We start from the raw sequence: 17,857 nt of genomic DNA, 5'->3' as shown, positions 1-17,857 counted from the left end.
CTGCTGCTTGAAGTAGGGAGAGAGTTTAGAAAAGATACGTGGGAGATACTATGAAAATTTTGAAATAGCTCACCGACATTTCCTGTTTGTATTTTCAAAGCTGATTGTAAGAACAGATATGAATCAGAGATCCTTAAAATCAGATATTTTGAGCTTTAAACAAGTCTCCAGTGCTTCACATCTCTTTTGCATTACAGATAGTATTTGACAAAGAGGGGAACACAAATATAATTTCTATAGTATTCATAAGTATCAAGCTTTATTTGGAACTTAGCCACACTGCAGTATATAAATTTACTAAAAATTTCACATAACGCTTAAAAGAATCATACAATGCATGTGGGGCACTGGAGTTGTGCTACTTCCATTTCCGCATCTCTGCTACTGAAACTTATCAGTATAAATGTATATCTCAAGTGTCCATCCACTGGAGATCTTAATTCAAGGACTGAAGCTAACTTTTCTCAAACTAAACCATATGCGGCATAAAAGGGCAAACGTAAGATAGACTTATGGCAGACAGTTTTTTCCTCACCACCCTGAGTAGCCACACTAGGGGCCCAAAAGATATACTGGATGCCAGCAATGAATCCAAGAGAGGAAAAGAAAACAGGACCCTTCCTGAAGTAAAGCTGCAGTAATGGGTCTCATGATGACCAGTCATGGCTATCTCCTTCAATATTGAGCATAACACAGACTGGCAAAATTTTTAATCTTTTAGGTGTCTTCCCCCCCATAGACACAAAACTCTAATACATCATTATAAATCACTGGGGAAATATTTTTCTAGTATTCAACTTTTGCTAATTAACATCCAAGACAGCTGTTATTAAAATTATTGGGAATGCCATCTTTCGTATGAGATAATTTGGATCATCATAGTAGGTGTTTTGATATGTCCACGTTTGACCTAAACCTTTTTCTGATGACACAAGTACAGTGGTGGGGAGGAGGAAAGTGCCTCAAAAGTTAGAGTCATACATACAGTTTTGTATCTTCCTGTACTTTCCTTAAGAATCACTGTGTCGAATTTCAGGGTCTTTTAAAGGTTTTCTGGGGCACACCAGTCTTTCAAGCAAACAAATGAAAATAATCAACAACATTAACAAAATCATAAGATTTGACAAGCTAGTCAAGACTTTATCTTGAGTCAGGCACTGTCCCTGTAGTAGATGAAAAGAAGCAAGAATGTTAGCTTTTATCTCATTATTATCTTATTGTAATACTCAGCCCTTCTTTCTTGCATTTTCTCTTTTCCTTGTGTTCTGATGTGAGTTTCCTATTAGCTATCCTAAAGAACAGCATGCTTTAAAGGAAGTACCCCAGACTAGGAGTTAGTGAGTAGAAGTCCCAGGGAGGAAATAGCAATCCAGGTTCTGCTAATGTGACTTTGACAAGCAAATTACCCTCTCTATTCCTTAGTTTCTTTGAAAAATGTGGTCCTTACTCCTATTTATCCTACAGAGTTGTTTCCAGGACAGGATATGATAGGTGAAAGAGTCTTAAAAATAGGAACCAAACTGACTCCATCATTATTAGGTCTTAACACATTTTATATTTTGAAACTAATCTAGAAGCAGAAATTGTATGCAGAAACCTTTGAGTCGAAAGACTGTTAGTCATATTTTTTGAACATAAGTGATTTAGGAAAATGCCTCATCTTCATATAATATTGATACCATTGCTACAAAAATATGAATAGAGTAGACTGAAGATGAATATGTGACTCCATATTTAATGAGAAGGTGAAGGCCACGTTCTTCTGCTTTCAAGTTCTTTCTGAATAATAGTTACCTTTAAAGCTGTTTAAACTTGAGATTCCCATTCCTAATAGAAGAAACAAATTGAGGAAACATTGTGGTCATAACATTTCTAGAAGCCTTTCAGAGGAAGCAGCTGTGGTTTCTTTAGACTCACAAGTCTATTATGCAGGTTACCAGTATATTTTATAATGAGTTCTAGACCACCTGCCTTTCTGAAGAAATTAATATTGAGATAGATTTTTTGGGGGGTCCTTTTTTGTCCCCAGTGGCTATGCATAAGCTTTTCCTATTCAATGAGTTTGGGCACCCCATAAAAATGTTCATTCAACGTTGTTCAGCTATAGATGGTTATTTTTGAAAGACATTGTCTAAATGTGTTTTCAACAAATTCTTGGTGAATTCTGAGACTGAAACATATATTTCTCTAGTAAAACAGTCAGCAGATGATGTACGTACTGTTTTACTTTAAGGTGATAAATACCTATAATGAATTAAACAGTGTTTTCAATGAATTTGACTATAGTCTGACTAAATTAAAGCCACTGGAATTTCAAAATTTTGTTGTAATTATGTGTCTTCTTCTCAACCCTACAGGTGTTTCAGGGGGAAATCAATGGATTCAGGAAGCAGTAGGAGTTTAGAAAATACAGTAAATAGGTTCTATCCTGATGAACTTGTTCCAAAGATAAACACAAACAAGAAAATGTCCACCTTAGCAAACCCACCCAGCATCCTGGAAATGCCACAAGAGATTAAGAAAAGCTGTGGAGATAAACAGGTAGAAATCACAGCTGAGAGAATAAAAATGGCAAAGAGCATCAAAAAAAACCAAAGCAATGATTTAGAGAAAGTGGCCTTTAAACGGAAGGCAGAAGGTGAAGAAAAGCCAGCTGGAAAGAAAGAGGCAAAAGTAATAGACCTTGACAGCCCATTGATCACCATGCCTCTGCCTCATATCCCCTTAAAGAATATCATGGATGTGGAGGTGAAGTTGGTCTACGTTAATGAAGAGGACGTGAGCTATGAGTTTGTAGAGTCCTACATGTCCACTGGGAATCGGCCAACATGCCAAGCTGCTGAAATAGTAGTAGACCCTTTCCGTGTACCTAATTTCACCTTTCTGCCTCAGATTGACAAATGGCTTCAGGTAACCTTAAAGGGTGCCAGCTCTTGCTACAGACAAAAGAAATACGCCGTGGCAGCAGGACATTTCAGAACAGCACTGGAGGTATGGGATTAAAAAAAACATAGATTGGTGATGGGAAGCTGTGAAAGGGAAAGTTGTGATTACATTGAGCAGTTCTGATTATACTGTAATGAACAGCGATCATGGGGTGAAAATGTTGAATGATATCAAGACTATGCAGTTCTCAGTTTACATAAATAAGATGTGCCTGCAAATTAATATGCTTGTGTGCACTTGACATACAGAAATCACCCCAAAAGCACATCTCATGCATTTTCTCTAACAAATTCTGCAGTGGGTAACATATATTAAAATGCAGTTGGTTTTGTAATTTAGATGTATACCTATAAAAACCATAAAGTTTTAGTACAGTGGTGATGGGTAGAGTATAGATTCTCTAGAAATAGGCAGTTAATGAATATACAAATTGTCCCCTTTTGATATGTAGTCTTCATGATTAAACATAACCATCTTACTTTTTAGCATGGGCTGATAATTTATGTATAATACTGATTAAAAACAAAACAACACCATTTTACCTTACCATCAAACTTCCCTTCCCTTCCCATTCTACTGAGCTTTACGAATAATTATTTTTCTCTCTGCAAGCAGGTAAGTTGGTCAATATCTTGGCATAAAGAAATAGCCCATGGGCTAAAATAAACGTGAGAATCACCAATAAAACACAAAAAAGGTCATGGGAAAAACTGCACCATCTCATGACCTACTGAACTTATAAAAGGACCAAAGTGTGTAACTAGAACTCCCATTGGCTTGGCAACATTCGTGACTGCATATTTAATTAACTACAAAAAATAGTTCAAGGCATTTTATATGTGCCTGGTGGCCGCTGGAGATTTACAAAATGAGTTAAGACAAGGTGCCTCCCTCTAACAATTGGTGAGGGAGAGAAAGCAGTAAACAGTTATATAGAGATGGCATAAAGGAGTGACTGATCCACCATGGAACCTGGGGCATGGGCAGGAGTCAGATGTGAGATGTTTGTGATGGATATTTAAAAAGTATTATTTACACTGTTACTTGCAGGTTAAAAATGACTACATCTACAATGAATTATTAATGGACAATACTAGACAATGGTGCCACTAAATATTTAAAAAGAAATTCTAGGCACAAAAAAGGAGGCCCAAAGAGACATGAAGTGGTGAGACAGTGCACAAATAGATGCATCTATAAATGTATGTCCTTATAAAGGGTCATTTACACAAAGAGGCAAAGAGTGATGCACTATGTAAACTTCTGAACTATGTAAAAAGTGCCCCCAAATTAAGTTATCCACAAACCACTGAGAACCCTCTGCTGTTCTTTGAGCTAATGACCAGAAGCCACTGACTGGGAAAAGGAAGCTAAGTAAAGACTCCAGGAAGGACCGTGGGCACTTCTGCTAGGGCTATTTTCAGCTGAAATTTGGTGGTGGTGGGTGGGGTGGATATGCAGGGCTAAAGGTGTAATTTTTTTTTTTGCGGTTCGCGGGCCTCTCACTGCTGTGGCCTCTCCCGTTGCGGAGCACAGGCTCCGGACGCGCAGGCTCAGTGGCCATGGCTCACGGGCCCAGCCGCTCCGCGGCACGTGGGATCTTCCCGGACCGGGGCACGAACCCGTATCCCCTGCATTGGCAGGCGGATTCTCAACCACTGCGCCACCACGGAAGCCCTAAAGGTGTAATTTTATAGATAAAGGAAAAGAATCATTTTGGCAATGGGAAAAAAAGGCATAAAATAAGAAAGAACATAAAATTCAAGTTAAGCCTATGTAGAAGTAAAAGATATTTGCAGTAACTGGAAGAAAATATCCGTTTTTCCCATAAAACCCAGTGTCCAAAAGTGTAAAATTTGAATCAGGTTTTAATGACCCCAAGATCTGTACTGCAACTGTACTGGAAAATGCTTGTGTTCTGACTCTGCTGTGCACATCCTCTCTCTCTCCCATTCCCTCTCCCATTCCCTTTCCCTCTCTCCCTCTCTCCCTCTCTCCCTCTCCCTCCCTCTCTCCCTCTCCCTCTCTCCCTCTCTCTCCCTCTCTCTGCCTCCTCCCCCTCCCTCAAGGGTTTTTAGGAAAGTGTTGGATGCTGACACAAATTACTGGTAATTAACAAAAGTAATTATTTTGAGACCAAAAGTTAGCTTAGACATCTGGCCTAGCTTTTGTCTAATTACCTTGGGAGTTAACTTTTGAAATCTTACCTAGAATGTCTCTTAATAAACCAAAGTTACTGCGAATAGAAAAGATTTTTAACCTCTTTAACTCTTTCCTCTCCTGAATTTAACTTCTCTTGAATTTAACTTCTTCAGTATTAAGTGTTCTCAGGTATTACTTAATGCATCTCTTGCTTTTCCTTAGGTCCTAACATGACTGAGTAAGATAAGATGGATGACAGAGACCAAGGCATAATGATAAGGATCACACCTGAAAGATAAATGCAACAATGAATATTTCAGTGTGTGAAGTTAGGATTAGATTTGGCTACAAGTGACAGAAACCCAAAATACCTGTGTCTAAAGCAAGAGAGAAGTTTTTGTTTGTTTTCGTATAAATGTTAGGTAGTCAAGCGCCGGTATGGTATGACATGACCATCAGATACCAGATTCTATTTTGTTCCTTAACGTGTGACTGTGACCTCTTAATCCAAAATGCCAGCTCCTGTTGGTGTCATCACGCCCACCTTCTAACCAGCCATAAGAGGGCAAAAGGAAGGAAAGAGTCACCCTGCGTCCTTCCAAGCACACTTGATGGGAAGTTGCACACACCATTTCCATTTTTTTTTTTCATTGACCCGAATTTGGTCATGTGACTGCACAAAGCTACAAGGGAGGCTGAAAAATACGGTCTTTATTCCCGATGGCCCTAACATTCATGGTCACTAACATTCTAGCTGTACTTTCATGGGGAAAGCAATAATTATTAATAAAGACCTATAGGAAAACTTAAAGGTCTGGGAATGTGCTAATCGTATTTTTCTTATTCCTATTACTGAAGAAGAAGGGGAGAATGGGTATGGCTATGGAAGGATAATTAGCAACTCTCCCATGGAGTGAGTATTACATGGGAGGCATTGTGAGGCATATAAAATGCTTGGCAACTGAGTGGTACAGAGTCAGCTGTAGAAATATACAGAAGACTGGTTGTGGTTAAAGGTAAGACCACAAAAAAAGAAACAGAAAGTAAAAACTGGGGAAAGGCCCTAGAAATTTGTGAATATTTATTAATAGACACAATAATTTCCAACTTATCTAATCAACGCATTAGAATGTTCTGCTTAAACATTAGTTTCCTTGTGCTCTTGACAAAGTATTAACTCCTTTTGTTTCTATAACATGGTCACAAACTAGACAGGTAAATTTCTGATATTTTATAAATGAAAAAGATAAAAATGATATGCAGTGATTCAGAAGATAACAGTTTAGCTTCCCAAAAGCAGTCAACTTTAATCATTTAGGATTTTAGAACACAGGAGGCATTAACTTAAATGTGCTTGATGAAATAATTTTTCTGTGCTTCCTTTTTACTATGTAAAGTTGAACCAGTTAAGTAGGTTAGATTAGTCCTTAGCTCTGTGACTAACTCATCAATCCTTGTTAAAATCAGTCATCAGACTTCCCTGGTGGCGCAGTGGTTAAGAATCCACCTGCCAGTGCAGGGGACACGGGTTCGAGCCCTGGTCCAGGAAGATCCCACATGCCGCGGAGCAAGTAACCCTGTGTGCCACAACTACTGAGCCTGCGCTCTAGAGCCCACAAGCCACAACTACTGAGCCCGCGTGCCACAACTACTGAAGCCCGTGTGCCTAGAGCCCATGCTCCGCAACAAGAGAAGCCAACACAATGAGAAGCCCACGCACCACAACGAAGAGTAACCCCCGCTCGCTGCAACTAGAGAAAGCCCGCGTGCAGCAATGAAGCCCCAATGCAGCCAAAATAAATTAATTTAAAAAAATTAGTCATCACTTGCTCTTGTGTTTGAAATCACAGCGGAAATCATACCAGATGGGCAAAAGGTACAAACTGAAGATAAAAACCATAAATTCATATTAAACCACAGTTTTACACCTAGATGCTATTACCTATAATTTTTAAAGAACAACTATATAAATTCACCCCCTATTAAAATAGTAGGGATTCTATAAAACATAAATAAATAAATATAAGACATTGGCCTCATGGGCCAATGAGGCATATTAGGCAATACACACTATTTCCAATAAATTGCTTGGCTGTCAACAAAAAGTAAGAAGAGATTAATTAATAAACATTCTAGCTGTACTTTCATGGGGAAAAGAATAATTATTAATAAAAACCTATAGGAAAACTTAAAGTCTGGGAATGTACTAATGGTATTTTTCTTGTCATTTATAAGTTAGCAAAGGTTCTAATAATTTTGTGGCACGCAACCTAAACCATACCATAATTTCAACCTTACTTATAGGATCTTAGTAATTGAGAGGCTTCCACCTTTTGGATTAGAACAGATCTATACCCACCCTTTAAGATTCACAGCTTCAAACAATCCCACTGAACCAGCCAAAGAAGTCAGACCACAACTTATCCCTCACCAAATGGAACTTTCAATTCTTCCAATTTCATCATGTAGGAACCCCTTGAGGGTTCCACCTTGAGGTGCTAATATTTTTCTTTTTTAATATCTTGGTGCTCCAGTCACTGATCTGTGAAGTTAGAGTAATAACTCACATTTATGGAGCTCTTTCTATGTGTCAGGTACTGTATTTTACATTCTGGGAATATTTACGTTCAATATTCCATTTCACTTTCACAATAAAAATGTGAGATGGGACTATTATTCTTCTGTTGCTAATGAGAAAACTAAGGGATAGGTAGGTTAAGTAACTTGCTCAAGGATCAACAGCTAGCAGTGGTAGTAACAGGAGTAGTTGAACCAAGGTGATCTGGTTCAGAGCTCACCACCTTAACCACTATGCCTTTGCTACTCGAAGTGAGAGTTTGCTGGAATTACAGAACTTTGGACTGTGCCAGACCTGCAGAATCAGAATCTGCATTTTAACAGATCCCAAATGGTCCTGGTACACACAGGAGTTTGAGGAGCATTACACTCTGTGAGATGCTGACACTAGACAAATTTGCCCTCCAATTAAAACTGTGCAGTTTGGTCCCCAATGGAAAATGCTCTCTGCCCCTTGCTAATTTCATAGGAAAGAATTTCCTTTTAAGCAATTTTTTCTATAACGATTGTTCAGAATTGGGGGATTTCAAGGACCTTAAAACTCTTGTTAAAAGTTGGAGGGGCGAGAGGATTGACCTTGTATTTGTATTGTACAAGAACATTACAAAAATTACCATCAATTATCATCATTATTTAATTAAAATATGGAGCAGTTGAACACCAAAAAGATAGAAAATAGAAAGGGCATACTCTCAAAAAAGGGCATACGCTCAGAATGAAGGATATTTTTTAAATAGATTATAATTCAATTTTATGAAAAGTTGACTAAATTGTTTTTCTTTTTCATTGCCCCTTGGATCAGTAAAGTATTGGTCTGAGAACCAGCTTTTGGGAACCACTGTTCTAGAACACATTCCCTATATGGTAAACATTAGGTATCCAGGACCACTGAACCCGCTCCAGGGCCTTCTTATGCGATTACTTCCAGTGTAATGGAATTTGGTATGAGGCAGGTCCATTTTGGAGCCCATGCAAGGGGGTTTATTTAATGAAGTAGCAAAGATATCTCATTACAGGGCAGCCTCACCTATAATTGCTCTGCTGAGAATAATTCTGTAGCAAATCTCTAGGGCATGAAAATATGGACATCCCAGAAAGCTTAATTTAAATGGATTCTAACACTGATAGTTCCTAGTCCAACATAATCAGGAAATCAAGAGTTCACCAAATTCGCTGAATGCCTGAGCTGTCTTTTTACACATCTGTGGATTTGCATAGAGATTCAGTATGCATTTCTTCAACTACTGCTGGGGGTCCAGGCCCATTTATTTAGATAATCATCAAAACAACCCTCAAAGACAGATATTATCATTCCCATTTCACAGATAAAAAAACAAAAACAAAAAACTGATGCTCTAAGAAGTTAAAAAAACTTAAAGTGCCCCAGCTAGTTTGTGGAAGGGCTGAGGTCAAATTCAGGTGCCCTGGTTTCACATCTGGAATTCTTTACACTATTGCTTTTCATACTTCAAAGTTTATAAAAGTTGTATAGGAATATTGTTAAAAATGCATGTGGTCTGTGGTAGAGCATCCAGATGCCTCATTTCAAATAAGCTCCCAAATGATGTCCATGCCGCTGGTCCAGGGACCACTCTGAATAGCAGAGATTTATGCCACACCACTGGTAGGTTTGTAAACACCTGCCATTGCCCATCTGGCGAATTAGCAGTAAGCACTTCGATGTATCTAGCTCACATAACCCTAGGTGGCCACAAGGATCCAGAGCTCTGATGGACAGAGTGCTGAATTTGGAGTCAGATTATCTGTATTGGATACTGCTTCTGGTACCTAACTGCTGTGTGACTTTGAGCAACTTTCTGAACCTCTTAAAACACTGTTAAGCAGGAATGGTAAGAACTAATGGCCAACCACAAGGTGCTTTCACAAAGAACTGCTTGTTGGGAAACATGAGGAACTCTAAATCCATGTTCAAGTTGTCATTGTGTTTCACTGTTTTTTTTGTTTTGGTTTAACATCTTTATTGGAGTATAATTGCTTTACAATAATGTGTCAGTTTCTGCTTTATAACAAAGTGAATCAGTTATTCATATACATATGTCCCCATATCCCCTCCCTCTTGCGTCTCCTCCCCCCCGCCAAATCCCACCCCTCCAGGTGATCACAAAGCACCGAGCTGATCTCCCTGTGCTATGCGGCTGCTTCCCACTAGCTATCTATTTTACATTTGGTAGTGTATATATGTCCATGCCTCTCTCTCACTTTGTCCCAGCTTACCCTTCCCCCTCCCCATATGCTCAAGTCCATTCTCTAGTAGGTCTGCATCTTTATTCCCGTCTTGCCCCTAGGTTCTTTATGACCATTTTTTTTTTTTTTTTAGATTCCATGTATATGGGTTAGCATACGGTATTTGTTTTTCTCTTTCTGACTTTCTCTGTATGACAGACTCTAGGTCCATCCACCTCACTACAAATAACTCAATTTCGTTTCTTTTTGTAGCTGAGTAATATTCCATTGTATATATGTGCCACATCTTCTTTATCCATTCATCTGTCGATGGACACTTAGGTTACTTCCATGTCCTGGCTATTGTAAATAGAGCTGCAATGAATATTGTGGCACATGACTCTTTTTTGAATTATGGCTTTCTCAGGGTATATGCCCAGTAGTGGGATTGCAGGGTCATATGGTAATTCTATTTTTAGTTTTTTAAGGAACCTCCATACTGTTCTCCACAGTGGCTGTATCAATTTACATTCACACCAACAGTGCAAGAGGGTTCCTTTTCTCCACACCCTCTCCAGCATTTATTGTTTCTAGATTTTTTGATGATGGCCATTCTGACCGGTGTGAGATGATATCTCATTGTAGTTCTGATTTGCATTTCTCTAATGATTAATGATGTTGAGCATTCTTTCATGTGTCTTCTTTGGAGAAATGTCTATTTAGGTCTTTAGATTCTTGACATAATTACAGTCACCTAGGGGAGCTATTAAACATACATACATACACACACACACACACACACACACACACAGGGGTGCTCAAACCCACCCTCAGAAATTCTTATACAATTGTCTGAGGTTCAGGCAATGACCACGCTTGGGGTTCTGGTATTTTTAAGTTCCCAGAGCAGCTAAAAACAGTTGAGAACTGCTCACACAGAAGATCCTTCTCCTTTAAAATTACCTACAATAGATGTTAACCCATGTGTGCTTTTTTGAAGGGAATTAAGAGAAGTAATATCTAAACATTCTAAAGCTATTACAAAGCATCAAGAAAAATGTGAATGTCACTGTCGTGAAAACGTACTCTTTGGAAATTTACATTTAAACCAATCTTCTCATACTCACTTAAAAAGCAAATTAACTCAATGACTACTTTTCTATTAACACTAATAAATAGGTTGATACTAAACACCAGTCAGTGGTTAGTTAGCATGTGTCTCTCAATTCATTTCATTAGTGATGACCTCACAAAAAATGAGTTACTAATCTACAGGAAGCCGAGCAAGATCTTTTCAGTGAGCAGGTTCGTTTTCATAGTTTACGGGTCATCGTTAGGGGTTAGATTCAAATGACGGTTAACCTTAGGGTATTTTTTTTTTTTTTTTTTTTTTGGCGGTACGCGGTCCTCTCACTGTTGCGGCCTCTCCCGTTGCGGAGCACAGGCTCCGGACGCGCAGGCTCAGCGGCCATGGCTCACGGGCCCAGCCGCTCCGCGGCATGTGGGATCTTCCCGGACCGGGGCACGAACCCGTGTGCCCTGCACCGGCCGGCGGACTCTCAACCACTGCACCACCAGGGAAGCCCAACCTTAGGCTATTTTTAAATGCTGTTAACTCTGTTTACATTGTTGTGAATCAGAACTCAACCAACTCACTCACTGAAGTCTTACACAACCCTAAACTGTAATTCAATTTGATGATTCCATGTGGAGGTTCACACACATTAAAAAAAAAGACGACTCGTATCCAAATATTGGATAATGTTGCCCAACATTTCTTCCACTATCCAACTTTCTAAATTTCTTGCAAGGCTTCCAAAGCCAGATAAAGTTTAAAACAGCAATCCTCTCTCTCTTTCCCCTACCCCTTTCCAGCTTTCATACACAACACAGGGTGATGTTCAAACAGACTCTGCATGTAATGAGCAGATGAGGTCCACTTAAATTTGTTCACAGGAATGTAGAACAGAGTAAGGTTGTGGTTACCCTTTTGATTCAGATGATCTAGAAGAAAGTTAGGGGAAAACTTTTATTTAATCATCTAGTTTAACACTTCGGTTGCCTCATTTGACATTCACTAAAATAGAGAAGACTTTCTTTCCACCTGAGAGATGATTCTGCTTCTATCAGAGAACAGGATGTAGATAGGCAGGGTGTAATAAAAAAGGGGAACCAAATTTTCATTACACTGTCTCAGTATGGTTTCATTATTTTGAATGAATTGTTATGAGTACTGAGAACATTGGATTCATATATACTTGAAGGCCGCCACCAAAATATATTTTATATCCAGAAATAACTTCTGGAGTACTTGCTTTGGGATATGATGATGATGATTCAAATTATGCTGCTAATCTATGAGTAATTAATCATTGATTTTGTGGGATACGTTTTGCTAAGAAATCAACCACAAATTATTAAGTGACAACTTCTCACTACTTTCTGTCAACTTGTTGGGTGATGTTGGGGTAAGCTCACATTATACGACAGGGATTTGGTTCTCAAGGAACTTAGATTCAAGCTTTAGAGAAAAGTTCTATAACTGTAAGGAAATTAGAAATCTATCAAGTGCTCAGTGATGTGCAATGGCCGTGTAGAGCAGAGCTTTAGGATAGGAATGTTTGATGGAGTTTGTGACACACATTTATGAGCATGAACTCGGTGGCAGGCACTTTATCTATACTAACACCTCGAATTCTCACGGTAACCCAGTGAGTTGGGAACTATTATTATTCTCTATTAAAGATAAAAAGATAAAAATGCATAAAATACTCACAGAAATGTTGAGAGGATTTGTGGTGAATTTAAAGGTTTGAATGAACCTCAAAAATAAATAACTGGGGGCTTCCCTGGTGGCGCAGTGGTTGAGAGTCCGCCGGCCGGTGCAGGGGACAGGGGTTCGTGCCCCGGTCCGGGAAGATCCCACATGCCGCGGAGCGGCTGGGCCCGTGAGCCATGGCCGCTGAGCCTGTGCGTCCGGAGCCTGTGCTCCGCAACGGGAGAGGTCGCAACAGTGAGAGGCCCGCGTACCACAAAATAATAATAATAATAAATAAATAAATAACTGAATGGAAAAGCGGGTGGGAAGAGGGGACAGAAAATGAGTATGATATTGGAGATAAACATTGCTAACAGGATGGAAAACTTGAGGAAAGATGCATGAAACCTAATAAGGACAGCAAAGAGATGGGCAGGCCAGAGGAAGGCGTTATTGTGAAATAAAGGTGGAGAGATAGAGCCATATGCTGGATGGTCTTAAAAACCAGGCAGAGGAAATCGGAATTGGTATTTAAGGCAATAAGTGGGTTCTTGGATAGGGAAGTAATGATGTAAAAAAAAAAAAAAAGAAGGATTGCTTGAGAATCAGTGAAAAAAATATTGAATAGTTACTACTTTATCAACACTATGCTGGTTACTACTACAGGAGCTACAAGGAAGTATAAGATTTCAATCTTACAGCTCTTTATCCTCTCTTCAGTTATATCTATAATATAACTATACTGTTCTTATAGCAGACATTTTATTTGCTATGATCCAAGTGCTGATTTTGGGAGAAAACAGCCAGGGGGATAAGGGTGTGAAGGAACTAGAAAGAGAAAACTCCAGGGTAAAATAGGAATGCGTAGAATGTTCCTATGGAAGAAAGTGCAGGGCAGAATAGGGAGAAATAAACCTAGAAGAGCTAGCAGGTTGCCAGGGGTCCATGCATACCTTGTCAAGATCTTGGACATTATTCAGTAAATAACAAGAGGCCTCCCAAAAGCATTACTGTGGGGAATGACGGTGTCAATTACATATTTATTTATTTTTGCTACATCACTCTAGTGTATGTAGAGAACAAAAACAGTGCTCAATCTCTGGGTTATATCTTATTACTGGGTTATGAAATCAGTTTAATGGACTGTGACCAGCATTATGTTTAACATATCAATAGAATAGAAATACAATAGAAAATATCAGAGTTTATGAAATACTGGAAAGTTTTACTCTGTGAAAATTTTGATCCTGTTATATACCCAGGTATATCTATATCTATCCATAAATAGAAATGTACCTAGGAAGAGGAGAGAGAAATAAATTAATTGTGCTGTCTGTCTAGCTCTGTGTGTGTTTGTGTGTCCCTGTTGTGATGTAAAATGTATTTCTTATCATGGATCTTGGTCAAAAATATTTGAAAGCCACTGGTTTAGAGGCAGATTTAAGAGGGAGAAGACTAGAGGCCATGAGCAGGTTATACCATGACAATCTTGATGAGAAAAGTAAAGGGCAGAACCAGATAAGCAATAGTAAGTATAAAGAGGAGAAACCAAAATGAGGGAGGGAAGAAAGGAAGGGAGGGAGGGAGGAAACAAAGAGGGAGGGAGGGAGAAAGGAAAATGTTCACACCTTAGTGGCAGTTGAGAAACAAAGAAGCATTTTCTAAGTATCAAAGCGCCACCAACTCAGGAACCTGAGGTGAAGAAGATGAATGCAATTTTGGATGTATTTTGTGTGAAGGCTGGTGACAAGCTCAGCTGGTGCAGCACATTTGTTGCCTAGAGACAGGTAGGTAGGAAGCACAGAGGAAAGTTTATGACCAAAGATAGACATTTGGAGGAAGCATCCATACTTGATGCCACCTGAAGTGTAACAAGAAAGAGAGATGATGAAAGAATCCTGGAAAATGTGAATTACCTCTCAGATTAAGAAATAATGAGACAACATTAATTGAGAGACCTCTAAGAAGTTACTCCTCATGGACTGGAGGCTTTAGGAAAATATCTAGTTACAGAGTTTCTAAAGGTAGCATTTAGAGTGAAAAATAATCTTTGGCTGTCAAAGGTCTATGAAGAGAACAATTTTAATGGGTATCACTGCAACTCAACTAGAAAGCAAGAATAGGAGTGGACATGAGCTTAGCAAGCCCAGAGATGAAGTATCTTGGATCTGAAAAGTTAGACTAACCTTGTTCATATGTACCGTATTTAGAACGTGGACTAAAATTAAGCCAGCAAAATTTATACCCTGAAATTTCAGTGACATGATCAGTCTTTGTACTCGTTATATGGTTGAGCATATTATATAATCTCAGTAATCTGTTAAAAGAATAAACCATCATCTGAAACTAATGCCTGATTTCATTGCTTGTAATCAAGGGTGTGGTTCTAAGACACAGCCTTTCTCAATAGAGCTAACTGCCAGAAGCAATGGTGAGATTTGGAAAGGGAAGAAGTAGACACAGTGTCTAAAACGTTTACCTCGAATGGAAGATGAGAAATGGAACAGTATTTCGAAGGGAATATAGAGTGAAGGGCTGATTTTTACTTTTTTTTAAGGATATGGACACTGGTCATGATTATATTGAAAGAGCCCTTAGAGACAGAGAGAGTAAAGGTAATGAAAAGATGATTGAAAGTGTGAGATCCCCCAAGGAAGTGTGAAAGGATGGGGGTCTAGAAACAGATGGAAATGTTAGATTTGAACACATGGAAACCTGTTCCCCTGTGATAGGAAGGAAGAGTTTTTAAGACTTGAGGGTAAGTTGAGAGAATTTTTTGATTTTTTAATTGAGTCAGAAGCAGTTGAGGAATTTAAGATTGGACAGATAGCAGAGAAAAATTAGACAAAGCCTAAATAGGGTTAAGGCAGAGGATTCAGGGATCCCTAAGAAGAGGGACCATGAATCTATAGTGAGAACAAACTGCAAAGTTATGTGATTTTCTACCTTGTGTCTCTGAGCATCCACAAGTTTTCATGGACTCCGACTTGAGGTTTTGATGAAATGGATGAGAGGGCAGAGCTACTGTGATTAATGATGAGAGAATGTTTACCATGGTGGACTCTAGGTCTGGGCTGGGTAAGAAAGGACAGAACAGAGGGTATGTAGTGGCCCAGGGTCTGACAGTTAAAGAAAAGGCATTTGAGGAGAAGAGAGGGAAAGAGCTGAAAGGCTAGAAGATCTGGTCAAGGAGTAGTACTGGAGTATAAGATTTGAGAGGTTATAAGTTTCATGAGATCGGGCTGCTAAATTAGAAGAGTTCAGGAATTAAAAAAAAAAAAAAGCAAGAGGTCAGGATACAAGATGAGTCATTCACAGCTGGATACTGGATATCTGAAGTCACTCAGGATGATGTTGTGACAAAGAGCAAAGAGGAACCATAATCCAGGTGTCAACTCTTAGGAAATGTGGGGAAATAATGAGGAGTGTGTTAGGTGACAGAGAGGGTAGGACAGCCAGATGACACGGTTCTGTGATACTGTGCTAAGGGACAGGAAGGACAAAAACCTCCATGTGACACAGGCTTTAGAGGACAAGGGCTCCTTGGAGGGTCCAGCTTAAATTGAAGAACATAGAAAGAACCTCTTGGTAAAGGGTATGGGGTGATTTGTTTACAGTGGGAGGGACCATGACCCTGAGAGTAGATCGGAAAGGAAGGAAGGACAGATTTCAGAGGGAAGCCACAGAGCACAGCTGGAATGAGACTTTGGGAATGTCTCATTCAGAGGGGTTGAAACATGCTTGGAGCAGCAGGTATGAATTATCCCTCCCCTCCATTCTGACTGGTCAGTGGTCTAGCCCAGGTGTATCCACTTGTGCTCAGTCATAGAAAGCTCAGCAAGCCTTAGTCTGAAGGAAGAGAAAAGAGGGTTTTCATACCCAGCAAAGTAGAAGGATAATTTTCTTCTTTTTGTTACTCATACCTCTCCCATGTCCTTTCTTCCTATGTACAGCACTAATCAAAGAACAGTTAGGGTTATTAGAATTACTACAATGATAAATTGCTTTCATAATACATCTTTGAAGTTAATCAGCAAGGTTGTTTTTATATCTTGGCATGTTCATTTATATGTATTGGATTTTTCTCATTTTTTGATATTTGGAATATTACTGAATAATAGTTTATGACTGCTTTAGGAGGAAACATATCAATACATACAGTGAGAAGCACACCTTTTTAATAAAAGAGTTACCTTAATTTACCTGAGTGCTTAAAAATTAATTTAAAATATTGATAAATAAGAATTCTCAGTGGCTTTATTAACATACTGTGTGTGTGTGTGTGTGTGTGTGTGTGTGTGTGTGTGTGTGTGTGTGCACTCTGTGCTTTTAGTATACTCTATTTGGGATGTTTCCTAGAGCACTGGCTTTGAGATAGGGTGATAATTATTTGCTGGCATGTAGGATTTAAACACAACAAATAAATTATTTTAAATACCAAGCATAATGGTGAAAAATGAAAATTAATGAAACAGTCAATATTCACACTTTCTGATGCCTTCCTAAGGTGTGAATGTTGAAAGCTGGTAACCTCACACCAGTTGTTTCTTCTGTTTTTATTTTAATCATTTTTTAACTTTAAAACTTCACTCAGCAATGGACCAAAAAAAAAATACTGGAAGTAGTTTAGAACAGCTCAGTCCTGATACAAATCTCAAATTAGGAATGAAGGAGATGTCCTACCATTTGTATGGGTTATGGGAGCAGCAGTCAAGTATCCACTTAAGCAAAAGAAGTAAGTAAAATATTACGATCTCTAGCACCAGAGACACATGTCATCGTAGAGTATGGGAAGCCATTGCTGGCACCAGAGGCCTGCTCAGCATTTCTGGCTCCCACAGAGTTGTCCTCAAAGATACTTTAAAGGGCTTCCCTGGTGGCGCAGTGGTTGGGAGTCCGCCTGCCGATGCAAGGGACACAGGTTCGTGCCCCAGTCCGGGAGGATCCCACATGCCGCGGAGCGGCTGGGCCCGTGAGCCATGGCCGCTGGGCCTGCGCGTCCGGAGCCTGTGCTCCGCAGTGGGAGAGGCCACAGCAGTGAGAGGCCCGCGTACCACAAAAAAAAAAAAAAAAAACTTTAAAATTGAGTTATTGTACATTTCTCTCCACTTTATTGGCATGAACACTGAGGGTGCATTCTAAAACAGTCCCTACTGCTAAGTAATGGATTCAGGCAGAATTCTTGTCAGAGGAGGTGTCCAGAGAACAGGATCTCACATGTGGTGACGTCCATTTATGGCATCATACAGT

The 17,857-nt window shown here is 39.3% G+C and overlaps 1 protein-coding gene across 1 annotated transcript in view; it reads left to right on the top strand.

The window, feature by feature from the left end:
• Positions 1–2,283: 2,283 nt before the first annotated feature.
• Positions 2,284–17,857, top strand: part of SPATA16 (spermatogenesis associated 16) — a gene marked incomplete at its 3' end in the record, with an annotated part of 224,098 nt that continues 208,524 nt past the window's right edge. The window contains exon 1 of the mRNA XM_079921401.1: positions 2,284–2,991. Within this exon, the coding sequence (XP_079777527.1) occupies positions 2,377–2,991 (615 nt within the window). The 5' untranslated portion in view covers positions 2,284–2,376. The remainder of the gene's footprint in view (positions 2,992–17,857) is intronic.

Source organism: Stenella coeruleoalba (genome assembly GCF_951394435.1).
Source record: "Stenella coeruleoalba genome assembly, chromosome: 5".
Taxonomy (NCBI): domain Eukaryota; kingdom Metazoa; phylum Chordata; class Mammalia; order Artiodactyla; family Delphinidae; genus Stenella; species Stenella coeruleoalba.
Note: the sequence above shows the minus strand (reverse complement) of the source record. Positions and strands in the feature narration are given on the sequence as shown.